This window comes from Oncorhynchus tshawytscha, linkage group LG17, assembly GCF_018296145.1.
Source record: "Oncorhynchus tshawytscha isolate Ot180627B linkage group LG17, Otsh_v2.0, whole genome shotgun sequence".
Classification (NCBI taxonomy): domain Eukaryota; kingdom Metazoa; phylum Chordata; class Actinopteri; order Salmoniformes; family Salmonidae; genus Oncorhynchus; species Oncorhynchus tshawytscha.
Genome location: NC_056445.1, coordinates 20,827,141 through 20,843,824, shown reverse-complemented (window position 1 = coordinate 20,843,824; position 16,684 = coordinate 20,827,141). Strand labels below are relative to the sequence as shown.

The window sequence follows — 16,684 nt, the reverse complement described above, 5'->3', positions numbered from 1 at the left end:
ATTACATTTCTAATCTACTTTGTTTACTTTTACTGAACAGCATTAAATACTTGAAAAAAAACAAGGGTGCTGCTGGATAGGGACCAGAAGGTCACAGGTTCTAATCTTGCTGATGCCTTTTTTCAAAAAAATGTATATTTGTGTTACCTTTCCCTAGCAGGGAACACTCACCCTCAACACCAAAACAATCTTTCAACTCTTGTTAGTGGGGCTGGAGAATAGTCCCTCAGGCCGGGATCAATAACATTGCCCTTTGTCAGCTATGCACCCTGTAAAGGCCGTGTTCACGGTAAACACAGCATGTTCTCCCTTTAAATGGCACATAGCCAACAAATCACAATCAGATTGAATCCTATTGTTCTACTTAGTTATTAAAAAAATATACAATTAATGAGAGTTGATCCACAGAAATGTGCTGGAGCACGGTGCAACATCAGGGGTGTGGCTTTGATTCCTCGAAGGGTCATATGTAGTGTGGCACGTGGTCTCAGAGCATTTTGTATTATAACTGTACGTAAATCCAAAACACTCCATTTAGTATGAGATGTCTTCCTCGCCATTCTCCAGTAGTCGTTGCTGGCCAGCCCAATTAGCATAGTAGAGGGCTGGGTAGTCAGGATCTGTCCTTTACTCCAATGAGGTTGGCATCAGACAACTTTGGTTCAGCTCTTTGCACATCATGGACCGCAGGCTTCAATCTTGGAGGGGTATCACAGCTGTAGGGGATGGGCCCAGTCTACTTGGACCTCTGCCTCATTTTTCACCACTTCAGTCTGCGCGTACACTTCTTCCTCCACTTGGCTCTCAAAAGTAATGAGATCAACTTGAAAACAAAAGCACTAAAACAGTTATAGGGAATAAATTAAATGGGAAAGCCTCAAAATGACAAAACTACAGCTCAACAGGAGAGAGCTACCCTCGGGCTTACCCCAGATAGTCTTCTACACAGGAGAGAGCTACCCTCGGGCTTACCCCAGATAGTCTTCTACACAGGAGAGAGCTACCCTCGGGCTTACCCCAGATAGTCTTCTACACAGGAGAGAGCTACCCTCGGGCTTACCCCAGATAGTCTTCTACACAGGAGAGAGCTACCCTCGGGCTTACCCCAGATAGTCTTCTACACAGGAGAGAGCTACCCTTGTAAGGCTGTTTACTTCTTTATAGAGGCTGGTGGGTCACGAGGAACAAATTCCCACCAGTATCACCTACTGGTTCTTTCATTAGCAGTTCCCCCAGCAGTTTTACCTTGGTCTGAGCTGCCTTGATTGCAGCCAAGTGGGGAAGGTGTGCAGCTGCTGTGAATGAAGTCATTAGTGCAACAGAAAACCACACCCTTGGATACATCCCAATTCTCTAATAATGGCTGAGGAAAATGTGAGAGGTACTTCCGTAACGTTACACCCCTTAAAATGCCACAACAGAATAGGGATGTCAGCTCCAAGCCAAAGGTTCCTTCACATTTTTAACTCCTTTGTATTCTCTCTCAGAGCACCATGTGATGTCCAGCTTCAAGAGGAACCCTCTGGAGCAGGCTTTCAGAAGGCCCAACGCCAACATTACCTCCAACTACCTGATGAACCAGTATTGGATCTTGGTCAGCCACAAGTTCCCTGCCCTCATCTACGACCTCTACCTGAGACTGTCTGGACAGAAACCCCAGTAAGATTACTAATGTCCTGGCAATCAGCATTAACACTAGACCATTGTTCGGTCTATGAAAATTGAACTACCTACTTGTTTTCAACCCAATCAACACATTGTGATGTAAAAAATAGATCTGTAATCATAAAGAAATCAGTGTTTGCTGCATACAAGTGATCTTTAATGAAGTCTTCAGTGAAACGAACATTACAATTGTGTACAATATGCATGCAGTACATTTGGACTGAGATCCTCCATTCCTCTCTCTCTGTGTAGGATGATGCGTATCTTCAACCGGCTGCACAAGGCCATCGGCCTGCTGGAGTACTTCAGCAGTCAGGACTGGGAGTGGAACTCAGAGAACATGAACATGCTGATGAGCCACCTCAGCCCTGAGGACAGGAAGGTACAGTAGACTCAGCATCCATCCTCAGCATCCATCCTCTATGCACACACTATCTCTGCATGTTGATGTATATAGTCAATATGGTATGTATTTCACCTAGTAATGCCACCAAGCCATCAGTTCAGCTCAAACAAACAGCTTTATTGATTAAGACAACAGGTCACTAAAGGCAGCATAGCCTAGTGGTTAGAGCGCTGGACTAGGAACTGAAAGGTTGCAAGATCAAATCCCCGAGCTGACAAGGTAAAAATCTGTCGTTCTGCCCCTGAACAAGGCAGTTAACCCACTGTTCCTAGGCCGTCATTGAAAGTAAGAATTTGTTCTTAACTGACTTGCCTAGTTAAATAAAGGTAAAATAAAATACTTACATCATTCAATTTCAGAAGGTTAAATTATAGATATCCCAAAAGTTTTCATAATCGACAGAATGTGACCATAATAGCCATGTCTTACTGCACACTCTCTCCCAGACATTCAACTTTGACGTACGTCAGCTGAACTGGCCAGAGTACATAGAGAACTACTGCATCGGCACCAAGAAGTACGTTCTGAATGAAGACATGTCCGACATCCCTGCAGCCAAGCAACACCTCAGGAAGTGAGTAGACTACTTACAAGGCTGACTGTGTTTGCTCCTGTCTTATTTTGAAGAAGGATGTAAATGACCGTGTGTACTTCCAACTCCCTCTCTCCCTCAGGCTGAGGAACATCCGCTACACATTCAACACTCTACTGCTGGTCTTCATCTGGAGGGTGTTCATTGCCCGCTCCCAGATGGCTAGGAACATCTGGTACTTTGTGGTCAGCCTCTGCTTCAAGTTCCTCTCCTACTTCAGGGCCTCCAGCACACTCACCAACTAATGACCAACTGACCAGCTGAACGCCCTGCTCGCCGCCTCAACCAGACCACACCCCTCAGACCTGCAGCAGCACCCAACCCCACTCCTCAACTAGACCACACCCCTCAGACCAGCAGCATACAACCCCACTCCTCAACCAGACCACACCCCTCATACCTCCAGCGGCACACAACCCCACTCCTCAACCAGACCTCACCCCTCAGACATCCAGCGGCACACAACCCCACTCCTCAACCAGACCTCATACCTCCAGCGGCACACAACCCCACTCCTCAACCAGACCTCACACCTCCAGCGGCACACAACCCCACTCCTCAACCAGACCTCACCCCTCAGAGGCACACAACCCCACTCCTCAACAAGACCTCACCCCTCAAACCTCCAGCGGCACACAACCCCACTCCTCAACCAGACCACACCCCTCAGACCTCCAGCGGCACACAACCCCACTCCTCAACCAGACCTCATACCTCCAGCGGCACACAACCCCACTCCTCAACCAGACCTCACCCCTCAGAGGCACACAACCCCACTCCTCAACAAGACCTCACCCCTCAAACCTCCAGCGGCACACAACCCCACTCCTCAACCAGACCACACCCCTCAGACCTCCAGCGGCACACAACCCCACTCCTCAACCAGACCTCATACCTCCAGCGGCACACAACCCCACTCCTCAACCAGACCTCACCCCTCAGAGGCACACAACCCCACTCCTCAACAAGACCTCACCCCTCAAACCTCCAGCGGCACACAACACTCCTCAACCAGACCACACCCCTCAGACCTCCAGCGGATTTGATTTGACCTCACCCCTCAGACCTCCAGCGGCACACAACCCCACTCCTCAACAAGACCTCACCCCTCAAACCTCCAGCGGCACACAACCACACTCCTCAACCAGACCACACCCTCAGACCTCCAGCGGATTTGATTTGACCTCACCCCTCAGACCTCCAGCGGCACACAACCCCACTCCTCAACCAGACCTCACCCCTCAGACCTCCAGCGGCACACAACCCCACTCCTCAACAAGACCTCACCCCTCAGACCTCCAGCGGCACACAACCCCACTCCTCAACCAAACCTCACCCCTCAGACCTCCAGCGGCACACAACCCCACTCCTCAACCAGACCTCACCCCTCAGGCCTCCAGCGGCACACAACCCCACTCCTCAACAAGACCTCACCCCTCAAACCTCCAGCGGCACACAACCCCACTCCTCAACCAGACCACACCCCTCAGACCTCCAGCGGATTTGATTTGACCTCACCCCTCAGACCTCCAGCGGCACACAACCCCACTCCTCAACAAGACCTCACCCCTCAAACCTCCAGCGGCACACAACCACACTCCTCAACCAGACCACACCCCTCAGACCTCCAGCGGATTTGATTTGACCTCACCCCTCAGACCTCCAGCGGCACACAACCCCACTCCTCAACCAGACCTCACCCCTCAGACCTCCAGCGGCACACAACCCCACTCCTCAACAAGACCTCACCCCTCAGACCTCCAGCGGCACACAACCCCACTCCTCAACCAAACCTCACCCCTCAGACCTCCAGCGGCACACAACCCCACTCCTCAACCAGACCTCACCCCTCAGGCCTCCAGCGGCACACAACCCCACTCCTCAACCAGACCTCACCCCTCAGACCTCCAGCCGCACACAACCCCACTCCTCAACCAGACCTCAGACCTCCAGCGGCACACAACCCCACTCCTCAACCAGACCTCACCCCTCAGACCTCCAGCGGCACACAACCCCACTCCTCAACCAGACCTCACCCCTCAGACCTCCAGCGGCACACAACCCCACTCCTCAACCAGACCACACCCCTCAGACCTCCAGCGGCACACAACCCCACTCCTCAACCAGACCTCACCCCTCAGACCTCCAGCAGCACACAACCCCACTCCTCAACCAGACCTCACCCCTCAGACCTCCAGCGGCACACAACCCCACTCCTCAACCAGACCTCACCCCTCAGACCTCCAGCGGCACACAACCCCACTCCTCAACCAGACCACACCCCTCAGACCTCCAGCGGCACACAACCCCACTCCTCAACCAGACCACACCCCTCAGACCTCCAGCGGCACACAACCCCACTCCTCAACCAGACACTGTTCCTTCTGACCCTGTTGTACGTCATACAGTAAAACCACTATTTAAGTGTTATTTCTTTTCTAACTACGGCTTTTCTTAAAGCGACAGATTACATATGCAACAATAAACCCATTGTATACTCTCCCCACGTTTTTACTCATAGTTTACGTCCTCCCCAACCCAAATACAATGTCTTGGAATAGAGGATTTTTTTTTGCATGCTTGAAATACTCTATGTCAGGCCTCCACTGAAAGACAATTTCTGTACATTGACTCTTAATGTGTGAATCCTGAGATATCCATGACCTCTCTTCTTCCATGGGCGATGTGTTTTTACCTTGTATTGGTTTGTACTGACAGAATATTTGGGAACCTGTACTCTGTAGCGAGGCCAGCTAAGGATATCCGAGAGTAACTTCAGTGTTAATCACATTAAGGGCTCTATTCAATCTGTGAAGTTGAAGCGCTACAGACTCTGCGATATAAATTGAAAAGGTAATTTCCAATTGAGCCAACACATGCAGCTTTTACCGTGAATGCAGTCTGCAAAAGCAGGAACATTCCCCTTGTTTCTATCATGCTGTAAAGCTGAACTTCTGTGATGCGGATTGAATGTAGCCCTAAATCTTGACCACTGAAGACTGCTCCTGTAGTACTACTAACATCTGACCTGGTTGACGACTACTGAATATTGACATCAGTATGTTTGACATAACGCATAAGACACATTTTTTGTTTTACTGTTTGTCCACTTTTTGCCTGTTTTGTACAGCAGTTTATATTGAAACTAAGTTTACTATTTTTCATCTTTATAAATAATTGCGTCAAACTAAGGCTTTTCTTATGTAAGTGGTACAGTGCATTCGGAAAGTATTCAGACCCCTTGACTTTTTCCAAATGTTACATTACAGCCTTGTTCTAAAATTGGTTAAATAAATGTTTTTCCTCAATCTACACACAATACCAAAGCGAAAACAGGTTTAGACATTTTTGAAAATGTATTAAATAAAATACAGAAATACCCTATTTACATAAGTATTCAGACATTTGCTATGAGACTCAATTGAGCTCAGGTGCATCCTGTTTCCATTGATCATCCTTGAGCTGTTTCTTCAACTTGGAGTCCACCTGTGGTAAATTCAATTGATTGGACATGATTTGGAAAGGCACACAACTGGCTAAGGTCCCACAGTTGACAGTGCATGTCAGAGCAAAAACCAAGCCATGAGGTCGAAGGAATTGTCCGTAGAGCTCTGAGACAGGATTGTGTTGAGGCACAGATCTGGGGAAGGGTACCAATTGAAGGTCCCCAAGCATTGAAGGTCCCCAAGAACACAGTGGCCTCCATCATTCTTAAATGGAAGAAGTTTGGAACCACCAAAACTCTTCCTAGAGCTGGCTGCCCAGTAATCGTCACGTCTGGAGGAAACCTGGCACTATCCCTACGGTGACGCATGGTGGTGGCAGCATTATGCTGTGGGGATGTTTTTTAGTGGCAGGGACTGGGAGACTAGTCAGGATAGAAGGAAAGAGGAATGGAGAAGTATAGAGATCCTTGATGAAAAACCTGCTCCAGAGTGCTCAGAACATCAGACTGGGGCCAAGGTTCACCTTCCAACAGGACAACGACCCTAAGCACACAGCCAAGACAATGCAGGAGTGGCTTCGGGACAAGTCTCTGAAATATCCGTGGCCCAGCCAGAGCCCGATCAAACATCTCTGGATAGACCTGAAAATAGCTGTGCAGCAACGCTCCCCATCCAACCTGACAGAGCTTGATAGGATCTGCAGAGCAGAATGGGAGAAACTTCCCAAATACAGGTGTGCCAAGCTTGTAGCGTCATACCCAAGAAGACTCAAGGCTGTAATCGCTGCCAAAGGTGCTTCAACAAAGTACTGAGTAAAGGGTCTGAATATTTATGTAAATGTGATACTTCAGTTTTTATAAATTTGCTCAAATTTATAAAGACCTGTTTTTGCTTTGTCATTATGGGGTATTGTGTGTAGTTTAATCAATTTAAGAACAAGGCTGTAATGTAACAAAGTGTGGAAAAAGTCAAGGGGTCTGAATACTTTCCAAATGCACTGTAGATGGTGACAGTGTCATATATAAACAAGTTTAGAAGATGTGTAAATAGTTCTATATTATTTTTCTAGACGACTTAAGAGTAGTATTCTTGAGGGTTGATTCTGCAGGAGTCTGACTCGAACACAGAGCTCCCCAGACTAGATCTGAAGTGTTACTTGTGGCAGACAGCAGCATTCCATTTTTTAATGAGATGATACATCTATATACAGTATCAATGGTAGAAGTATTGACTAAATGTTCCTCAAATCCTCCCTCTGGAAAAACATGTTTCTATGTGAGCCAGTAATGCTGTGCAACAATAGTGACCGTCCTTTCCTAAAGTCAGTAAGGGACTATGAACCAAATGCATGCCCAACACAGAAAATGGCTTTTCCTCTACAATGAAGTTGTACAAAATGTCCTGCTTTTTATGGATCTTGGCATCTGTCATGTTGATAACAAAGCAGTGTCTTTGTTATGATACATAGTGGAAGCAGAGCACTGTGGGTAGATCAGAAAAGGTAGATCAGTGCTAACTGGGCAGTGTTCTGTGAACTGCAACACTAACGACTTTGTTTATTTTGTGGAATTTTCCTTTTTCAAATGTAATTGGCAAACGTTAAATGACCCTCTATTCCTGCTCTGAAAACACTTCAAGTTTGGCAAAACATGAATAAACCAAAAGACAAATTGGTCAGTGTGCTAATCATTCTGCTTCATACACTGCTGCCTCATGTAGAAAATAGATCTAGCCTACTTCCATGGCTGCGTTTATACAGGCAGCCCAATTCTGATCTTTTTAAAAACTAATTGGTCTTTTGCCCAATCAGATCTGAAAAGATTGGACGTGAAAAGATGTGATGTGATTGGTCAAAAGACCAATTGGTGGAATAAAAGATCCAAAATGGACTGCTTGTGTAAGCGCAGGCTAAGAAGCACGCACCATCACCAGAAGATAGTGGGATACCAAACGAGAGAGATTTAAATGAATGTAAAGTGTACAACATGAAGTGATGAAGTGCACTAAAACACATGTAATAGGACATCTCCCATTGACAGATGTGAAACAGATACTGAGCAACAGTGCAAATAGATAGAAATAGAACAAACATGACATGCAAGTTAATGGTATGAATGATAACATAGGAGGATCAGATTTCATTGAGCCTAACTTACAGATGACAACGTCCCAATCCCTTTACACACGCCTGATAAAACTGGGGAGCTGCTTTCCATTTTCCAGTGTCAAATACATATTTACAGGATATAAATATATTATAATGGTAGTCATGAGGATACTCTCCAAAACAATAAATAGAACAATTATGATTGTTGGATCCTAATCAGTTTACTCTTATTTGGTTCAAAACAAACTCCCAGTAATCCACATACTTGTGATTGGAGACTTCTCTTCCTGGATTCCCCCACAGGTGAAGGGACAGTAGGTGCACGATCAGCAGCAGGCTCCAGGTCCCATATCCACAAAGCGTCTCACAGTAGGAATGCTGATCTAGGATCTGTCCATATAATCATATAATCCAAAAGGGTGAAACTGATCCAAGCTCAGCACTCCTACTCGGAGAGCTTGGTGGATATGGGCGCAGGTCAGAGGGCTACTCCTGTACGTGTCAGAACCACCTGGAAATAGAGAACATGCAGATGTACAGTGTAAATACACTACTACCAGTGAGACACAGGGAACCTGGTACATGTAAGGATTTACCATCATTTTGTGACATAGTTTTAGTGGCAATAAAGAAGACTGGGCTCACCTCTAGGTTTATATGGGCCTAGTTTGAAGCGACAGCAGACTATGTCGAAACAGAAGCCAACAAACCCATGGATCATGCCTGTGGGAGAGAGAAGATCAATGAAGATGTTCAGGGTGCATTTCTCTAACGTGGCACAGTATCAGGCTGGCAAAGCAACTGTGGAATGATTTGTGAGACATGAACAGTATGAGGTCTGCCCATGACACTGGGTGGTAAGAGTGAGTGTTGTCTGGACCTGTGGTGGAGAAGATACCCTCGATGATGCCACAGAGTCATACCAGGAACTGCCAGAGGGGCATGTGCTGCTCACTGACCATCACCATCAGAGAGCTGGTGTCGTACTTCATAAAGATCCCAGACACACCGTGGCTGCCCGCGGCATGGTTGATCACCCGCTCCTAGACCAGACAGTGGGTAGGTAGAGTGGGGTGGGGGTTAATCTCTCACACACACACACACACACACACACACAGGCCTTTCTAACAGCCTTTGTGTATGTGAATATGTGTGTTTGTAAGAGAGAAATCTATGGCTGTCTCAGGTGGTGGTGTTATACAGCAGAGCTTGAAGTAACTTCTGGCAGCCAGCAGAGGGAGCTGAATGGACTGGACTGGATGGATGAGGAGACTGATCCATTATCTGAACCCACTGCAGCATCCTCCATCATGGTCAACATCAAATAGAATTCCTCTCCCCCTGATGGTTAATATGAGGATTTGGGGAAGACAGGCTGATACTAGATCTGTGCCTAAATCAGGACTTACCCTCTCCGTCACAGAGAACTGGTGTTTGTCTGCCGACACCTTGGACGTGTGCAGTTTGGTAGGAACCACCGTAATGAAATACTGGAACATCTCATTATCTGCAACAACAAGACAAAGAGCAAAGCCTTTAAACCCATCCATCTAGTGACAGACTACACAGAAAGGTGAAATAGGGGGCTTCAGTTCTTTCCCCTGGAGAAACTAGGCTGCTTTGAACGGCAAGTGAATGAAAGCAAGACTGCAGTGAATCCACTTCAAATGGATACAAATAACTACATTTTCTCCCTGCAAACTCAAGCTGAGCAGAATAGGCTGGAAGCTACACATTGAGTAACAGCTGAATGAGGTTTGATAAGAACATAATGTGTTTACTTCCTGGTCTCGGTGAGGAGGAGCAGTAACTTACGGTTGCTGGTGATTTTCTCTGTCCCGTCCAGAGGGTTGATGATGCCGGGGATCTCTTCTCCGAAAGACACATGGTCTATCCGATGGGAGAAGTCGTACGCTGCAATGCATTGATGAAACCCAGCTCACATTCAGTCAGGTGGATTGCGACAGTTAAAAGCTCTATTTGGGAGTGAATCATTCTGAGAAAATAGTTATTTGGCACTGCATTAGAATACATACTGCTCTTATCTATCACTTGAAACATGGAAATGCAGATTAAATGTAAGCAACCAGAGAACAGTATTAATGTTGTCCTTGTCAAAAACGAATAACTTATGCAAATGAGTGTCACCCTTCCTGGTCAGGCTGACAGAGAACCTACTGTCATGGCTTACAAAAGCTGCTATATGAGCATGGCCACGAGGATGATGAATAGGCCTGAGAAAGACGGAGGGTTGGAAGCGTGAGGAGCATTTTCATCAAAAAAATATATACTGTGCTCTATAGGTTGAGTGCCCTTTTTCCCCATCAGACATATAGACTCATAAATCATTCGCAGCATCAATTTCTGGAGCTTGGAATCTAACATATGAGACAAACTCCATGAACCTCTGAGTCTGTTGCAGTATTACATAGCTTTCCCCCATTACACCCATAAATAATGATTTACATACAACATGCACTTAAATATAACCCTGTTGTTCGGGCCCTGAATGCTGATTACTTTCAACCAGAGGTCGACCGATTAATCGGAATGGCCAATTAATTAGGGGCGATTTCAAGTTCTCATAACAATCGGAAATCAGTATTTTTTGACACCGATTAGGCCGTTGAATTTTTTTTTTTATAACACCTTTATTTAACAAGGCATGTCAGTTATGAACACATTATTTTTAATGATGGCCTAAGAACGATGGGTTAACTGCCTCGTTCAGGGGCAGAATGACAGATTTTTACCTTGACAGCTCAGGGGATTCAATCTTGCAACCTTACAGTTAACTAGTCCAACGCTCTAACCACCTGATTACATTGCACTCCACGAGGAGACTGCCTGTTACGCGAATGCAGTAAGAAGCCAAGGTAAGTTGCTAGCTAGCATTAAACTTATCTTATAAAAAACAATCAATCATAATCACTAGTTAACTACACATGGTTGATGATATTACTAGTTTATCTAGCGTGTCCTGCGTTGCATATAATCGATGCGGTGTGTATCGTTGCTCCAATATGTACCTAACTATAAACATCAATGCCTTTCTTAAAATCAATACACAGAAGTATATATTTATAAACCTGCATATTTTGCTAAAATAAATCCAGGTTAGCAGGTAATATTAACCAGGTGAAATTGTGTCACTTCTCTTGCATTCATTGCACTCAGTCAGTGTATATGCAACAGTTTGGGCCGCCTAATTTGCCGCCTAATTTACGTAATTATGACATAACATTGAAGGTTGTGCAATGTAACAGGAATATTTAGACTAATGGATGCCACCCATTAGATAAAATACGGAACGGTTCTGTATTTCACTGAAAGAATAAATGTCTTGTTTTCAAGATAGTTTCCGGATTTGACCATATTAATGACCTAAGGCTCGTATTCCTGTGTGTTATTATGTTATAACTAAGTCTATGATTTGATAGAGCAGTCTGACTGAGCGATGGTAGGCAGCAGCAGGCTCGTAAGCATTCATTCAAACAGCACTTTCGTGCGTTTTGCCAGCAGCTCTTCGTTGTGCTTCAAGCATTGAGCTGTTTATGACTTCAAGCCTATCAACTCCTGAGATTAGGCTGGTGTAACCGATGTGAAATGGCTGGCTAGTTAGCGGGGTGCGCACTAATAGGGTTTCAAACGTCACTCGCTCTGAGACTTGGAGTGGTTGTTCCCCTTGCTCTGCATGGGTAACGCTGCTTCGAGGGTGGCTGTTGTCGATGTGTTCCTGGTTCGAGCCCAGGTAGGAGCGAGGAGAGGGACGGAAGCTATACTGTTACACTGGCAATACTAAAGTGCCTATAAGAACATCCAATAGTCAAAGGGTTATGAAATACAAATGGTATAGAGAGAAATAGTCCTATAATTCCTATAATAACTACAACCTAAAACTTCTTACCTGGGAATATTGAAAACTCTGTAACGCCCAATGAGTGAATGGGTGTGGAGTCAGGCGCAGAGAGCAAAGGATGCGGGAAAAAACACGCTTTAATGTCCAAAATATCACAGGAACAAAATAGTTATACCCAACACAGGTGTAACTATAAAACAAAATAGTACCCTATTGTGAAATACTAGGACAGTGAGAAAACCCAACAAAACACTAACCACTCTCACAAATACAGATGAACAAGCCCACACAAACAAAAGTGGGCTAAACAAACTTAAATAACCCCACCCTAACAACCAAACAAGGAACAGGTGAAACCATTTAGACAAAACCAAACGAACACAGAACAAAGGATCGGTGGCAGCTAGTAGACCGGTGACGATGACCGCCGAGCGCCACCCGAACAAGAAGGGGAGCCACCTTCGGTAATATTCGTTTATCCGTTCTCATGTTCTGAGCAAGGAACTGAAACGTTAGCTTTTTTACATGGCACATATTGCACTTTTACTTTCTTTTCCAACACTTTGTTTTTGCATTATTTAAACCAAATTGAACATGTTTCATTATTTATTTGAGGCTAAATTGATTTTATTGCTGTATTATATTAAGTTAAAATAAGTGTTCATTCAGTATTGTTGTAATTGTCATTATTACAAATAAAAAATATATATATATATTTTAAGCCTTTTCTGGTCCTCTAATAATCGGTATAGGTATCGGCATTGAAAAATCTTAATCGGTCGACCTCTAGTTGAAAGCCGTGGTATATCAGACTGTATACCATGGGTATGACAAAACATTACTATTTACTGGTCTAATTACATTGGTAATCAATTTATAATAGCAATAAGGCACTCCAGGGATTTGTGTTATATGGCCAATGCACCACGGCTAAGGGCTGTATCCAGGCACTCTGTGTTGCGTCGTGACTAAGAACAGTCATTAGCCGTGGTATGCCCCCTAGGTCTACTAACCTAGGGGGCAAGGCAGGCCTACTAACCTTGGGGGCAAGGCAGGCCTACTAACCTTGGGGGCAAGGCAGGCCTACTAACCTTGGGGGCAAGGCAGGCCTACTAACCTTGGGGGCAAGGCAGGCCTACTAACCTAGGGGGCAAGGCAGGCCTACTAACCTAGGGGGCAAGGCAGGCCTACTAACCTAGGGGAAGGCAGGCCAACTAACCTAGGGGGCAAGGCAGGCCTACTAACCTAGGGGGCAAGGCAGGCCTACTAACCTTGGGGGCAAGGCAGGCCTACTAACCTAGGGGGCAAGGCAGGCCTACTAACCTAGGGGGCAAGGCAGGCCTACTAACCTAGGGGGCAAGGCAGGCTTACTAACCTAGGGGGCAAGGCAGGCCTACTAACCTTGGGGGCAAGGCAGGCCTACTAACCTAGGGGGCAAGGCAGGCCTGATAACCTAGGGGAAAGGCAGGCCTACTAACCTAGGGGGAAAGGCAGGCCTACTAACCTAGGGGCAAGGCAGGCCTACTAACCTTGGGGGCAAGGCAGGCCTACTAACCTAGGGGGCAAGGCAGGCCTACTAACCTAGGGGGAAAGGCAGGCCTACTAACCTAGGGGCAAGGCAGGCCTACTAACCTTGGGGGCAAGGCAGGCCTACTAACCTAGGGGGCAAGGCAGGCCTACTAACCTAGGGGGCAAGGCAGGCCTACTAACCTAGGGGGCAAGGCAGGCCTACTAACCTAGGGGGAAAGGCAGGCCTACTAACCTAGGGGGCAAGGTCGTAGGAGCTCCCTTTAGAACACTGTTGTACAAGACTCCTGTAGAAAAAGCTCCTCCCTCAACCTGTTCTGTATCAGCAACAGGGTCCTAAGGAGAGTTGGGAGAGGGAGAAACAGGTTAACTACTCATTTCATACAGGAAGGACGACAAAAAATATATCTATATTTTGGAATGTGGTTGAGTGAGATTTTCTGACTATTAACAAAGTGCTTAAAGGGCCAATCTACCATTACTACCTCATTTTTAAACTTTTAAATTCATGATATGTAGCCATTGATTATTTAAGAATAAAACATAAATGTCTCATGAGCTTAGTTTCACTGTCTAACCCAATCAGAACTGTCTAACCCAAAATAGAAGCTTGTTTTACTCTTTTGTTTATAAACTATTTACTTGTAAACAAACACTGTATAGGCTCAACAACAAAAAAAATAACAATTATCATTTTGATATCATGGATGGTCAGTCCTTGGATCCATAGCTCTGTCTATGAATTTGAGAGTGGTTACATTCTAAACTGCTTACCTGTGCCACAGTCTTTGCTGCGGACTCAGCTCAAAAATCACCTGAACATTTATACACAGGGAAGAAAATACACAGGGAAGAAAAACTCCCAGGGTTTGGGATCACCAACGTCTATTTGTATGTAATAGAATGCTCAGTGATCTACTCACAGGCTCATACTGAATGCCATTTGATGTTATCATAGTCTCAGCCAGGTCCAGAATGTCTGCACCCACATCTGAAACAGCACACCAACTCAATCTTTAGCTCCAGGGGGTTGTGGGGAAAAGTATACAGTACATCATAACACATTAATTATACCCAAAATATGAAGGCCTACATTTCATGAATGATTCCAATAAATAATGTGTGATAAGGTTGAATACTTACGTTGGCATTTCATGGCAACTGTAATATCTATGTTTATTCTCAATTTACTGTAAATGAAGAAAAACTATTGTCAGATTCCAAGATAATGTACTGGCAGTAAAACACAGTTCAGTCTTAAATAAGAGCTTATCATGATGAAACAAAATCAACATTTCTATGTACCTTGAAAAATCTTTATCCACTTCGTATTCATACTTCATCCAGGTGTCCCGATACACAAAGAACTCAAAGAAGGCCAGCAGTGCCATGGCAGTGAATGCTATCAGGGACACTATGGATGGGCGAGAGAAGATCATTAGCGACGTCATTCAAAGTTGAGGCTATTGAATCAGTATTCAGACATATGTGAGCTGTATTGAGAGTGAAATCTCACCTGTCCCCCCTGTGGCTGTGGTCTCGACATAGCTCTCTGGGACCTTGGGGAAGGCATCCAGCTCCTTAACCAGACTCAGGGCTTTCTTCCTGTACAGACGCCTCATCTTCAGCACCACTCTCCACGTCCTCCCTTCATACACCTAACCTGGGAAAGTGAAATCATACAGAATAGTCCATTATGTTTTTTTTTTCTTCTAATCTGTGTAATATAGGAATAAAACAATATGCAGGTTACCACCATCATCGCTGCACACATCGGTCATACCTGGCTAGGCTTTTTCAGTTTTTAAACAACTAATTATAAATGTTTTTCTGTGAGTTCAATGTGCACAGTTTCTCTAAAGAGAAATGAGATCCAGCCTGAACTGTGCAATGTAGTAGGGTGTTGTAGTTTCCAACAGGCCAATATTCTACATAGTTTAGTGCATAAAGCATGGTAATTAACTACAATGACCATAATCCATTTCGCATCTACCTGTCAGGTCCGTTTCTTTTTTTACACCTGCTACGGAAGATACAAGAATGCATGACCATGAGGGGATGGATATAGAGTACCACAGTGTGAGTCATAAAACCTAGTGGTCAAACAAAGAAATGGTTCCATTCATTTTTCCAGCATTCATTTTTCCCATAGGGGACTTTAGAAACACTTAAAATAATGGCTGTTTCGTGTAGGCTTACCCTGCCTGGCGTGACGTTTGGTTAACCGTGTAAATCTCTCTAGGACAAGGTCACTTTTGATGGCTAGGTTTTATGGGTTTTATGACACCTCTATTGAGAGCAGCTGTTGCTTGGCCAGGTATCTCTAGCTGAAAATACATGATGTGTGATTGATAGTTGGTATTCAGTAGTCATAAAAGTATGCCTTATTTACTTTGAAGAACTACAAAATAGTGATTTTGTCAGACAGCAGCTCTATAACGATGAGATGATGTCTTGGAATTAAATAATAGTCATCAAATTTAAAAAAACTAATATAAACAACGGAAATAAATTAATGTGAATATGATGGTTAATAAGTGATAGCAGTAATGGGCAGTCACTACCACCATCACAGTACATTTATTAATTGTTTTATTCTGTGTTATTACTGCATTTAACCCAAAGTCGAAATCGAAAACCGTGATTATTTTTTAATAATGAACCGAAATCGAACCGATCTCAAAAAACAATCGCTCAGCACTACCGCCAATAACGTTATCTATGCAAAACAACTGAAATAGCCCACCAACGTCAATAGGCTATATAGTGTTTCCTTCAATGGCTAGTGATAGTAAACATCATAGAGCCACATAACAACACCAGCATCACCAACGAAAACTACAAGTGAGCAAAGATGCTCATGGCTGTCTGTGAGAACCATTCATTCATCATTGTCTCTTCTTACCTCGGTTTCATGCGTCTATACTCCAGTAAATTGATTGCAAAGCAGATATCAATTCATAACATTATAACTAATGAAAAAAGACCTTGACGGGGTGCTGTCTTGTCTTAGCAACACGACCACCCGCTAGACGATAGGAACTGTCAATGGTCATTTTCCATTAGCGCCACCTGTCGACGA

The 16,684-nt window shown here is 44.8% G+C and overlaps 1 protein-coding gene and 1 pseudogene across 2 annotated transcripts in view; one reads left to right on the top strand and one right to left on the bottom strand.

Moving 5' to 3' along the window:
- The window catches only part of LOC112217058 (fatty acyl-CoA reductase 1-like), a 74,488-nt gene extending 70,891 nt beyond the window's left edge, over positions 1-3,597 (top strand). For both annotated transcript variants that reach the window (XM_042300403.1, XM_042300404.1), the window contains exons 9-12: positions 1,488-1,659; positions 1,918-2,047; positions 2,518-2,645; positions 2,746-3,597. In XM_042300403.1, the coding sequence (XP_042156337.1) occupies positions 1,488-1,659; positions 1,918-2,047; positions 2,518-2,645; positions 2,746-2,908 (593 nt within the window). In that variant the 3' untranslated portion in view covers positions 2,909-3,597. The remainder of the gene's footprint in view (positions 1-1,487; positions 1,660-1,917; positions 2,048-2,517; positions 2,646-2,745) is intronic.
- Positions 1,902-16,654, bottom strand: LOC112217059 (annotated as a pseudogene).
- Between the last annotated feature and the right edge of the window lie 30 nt (positions 16,655-16,684).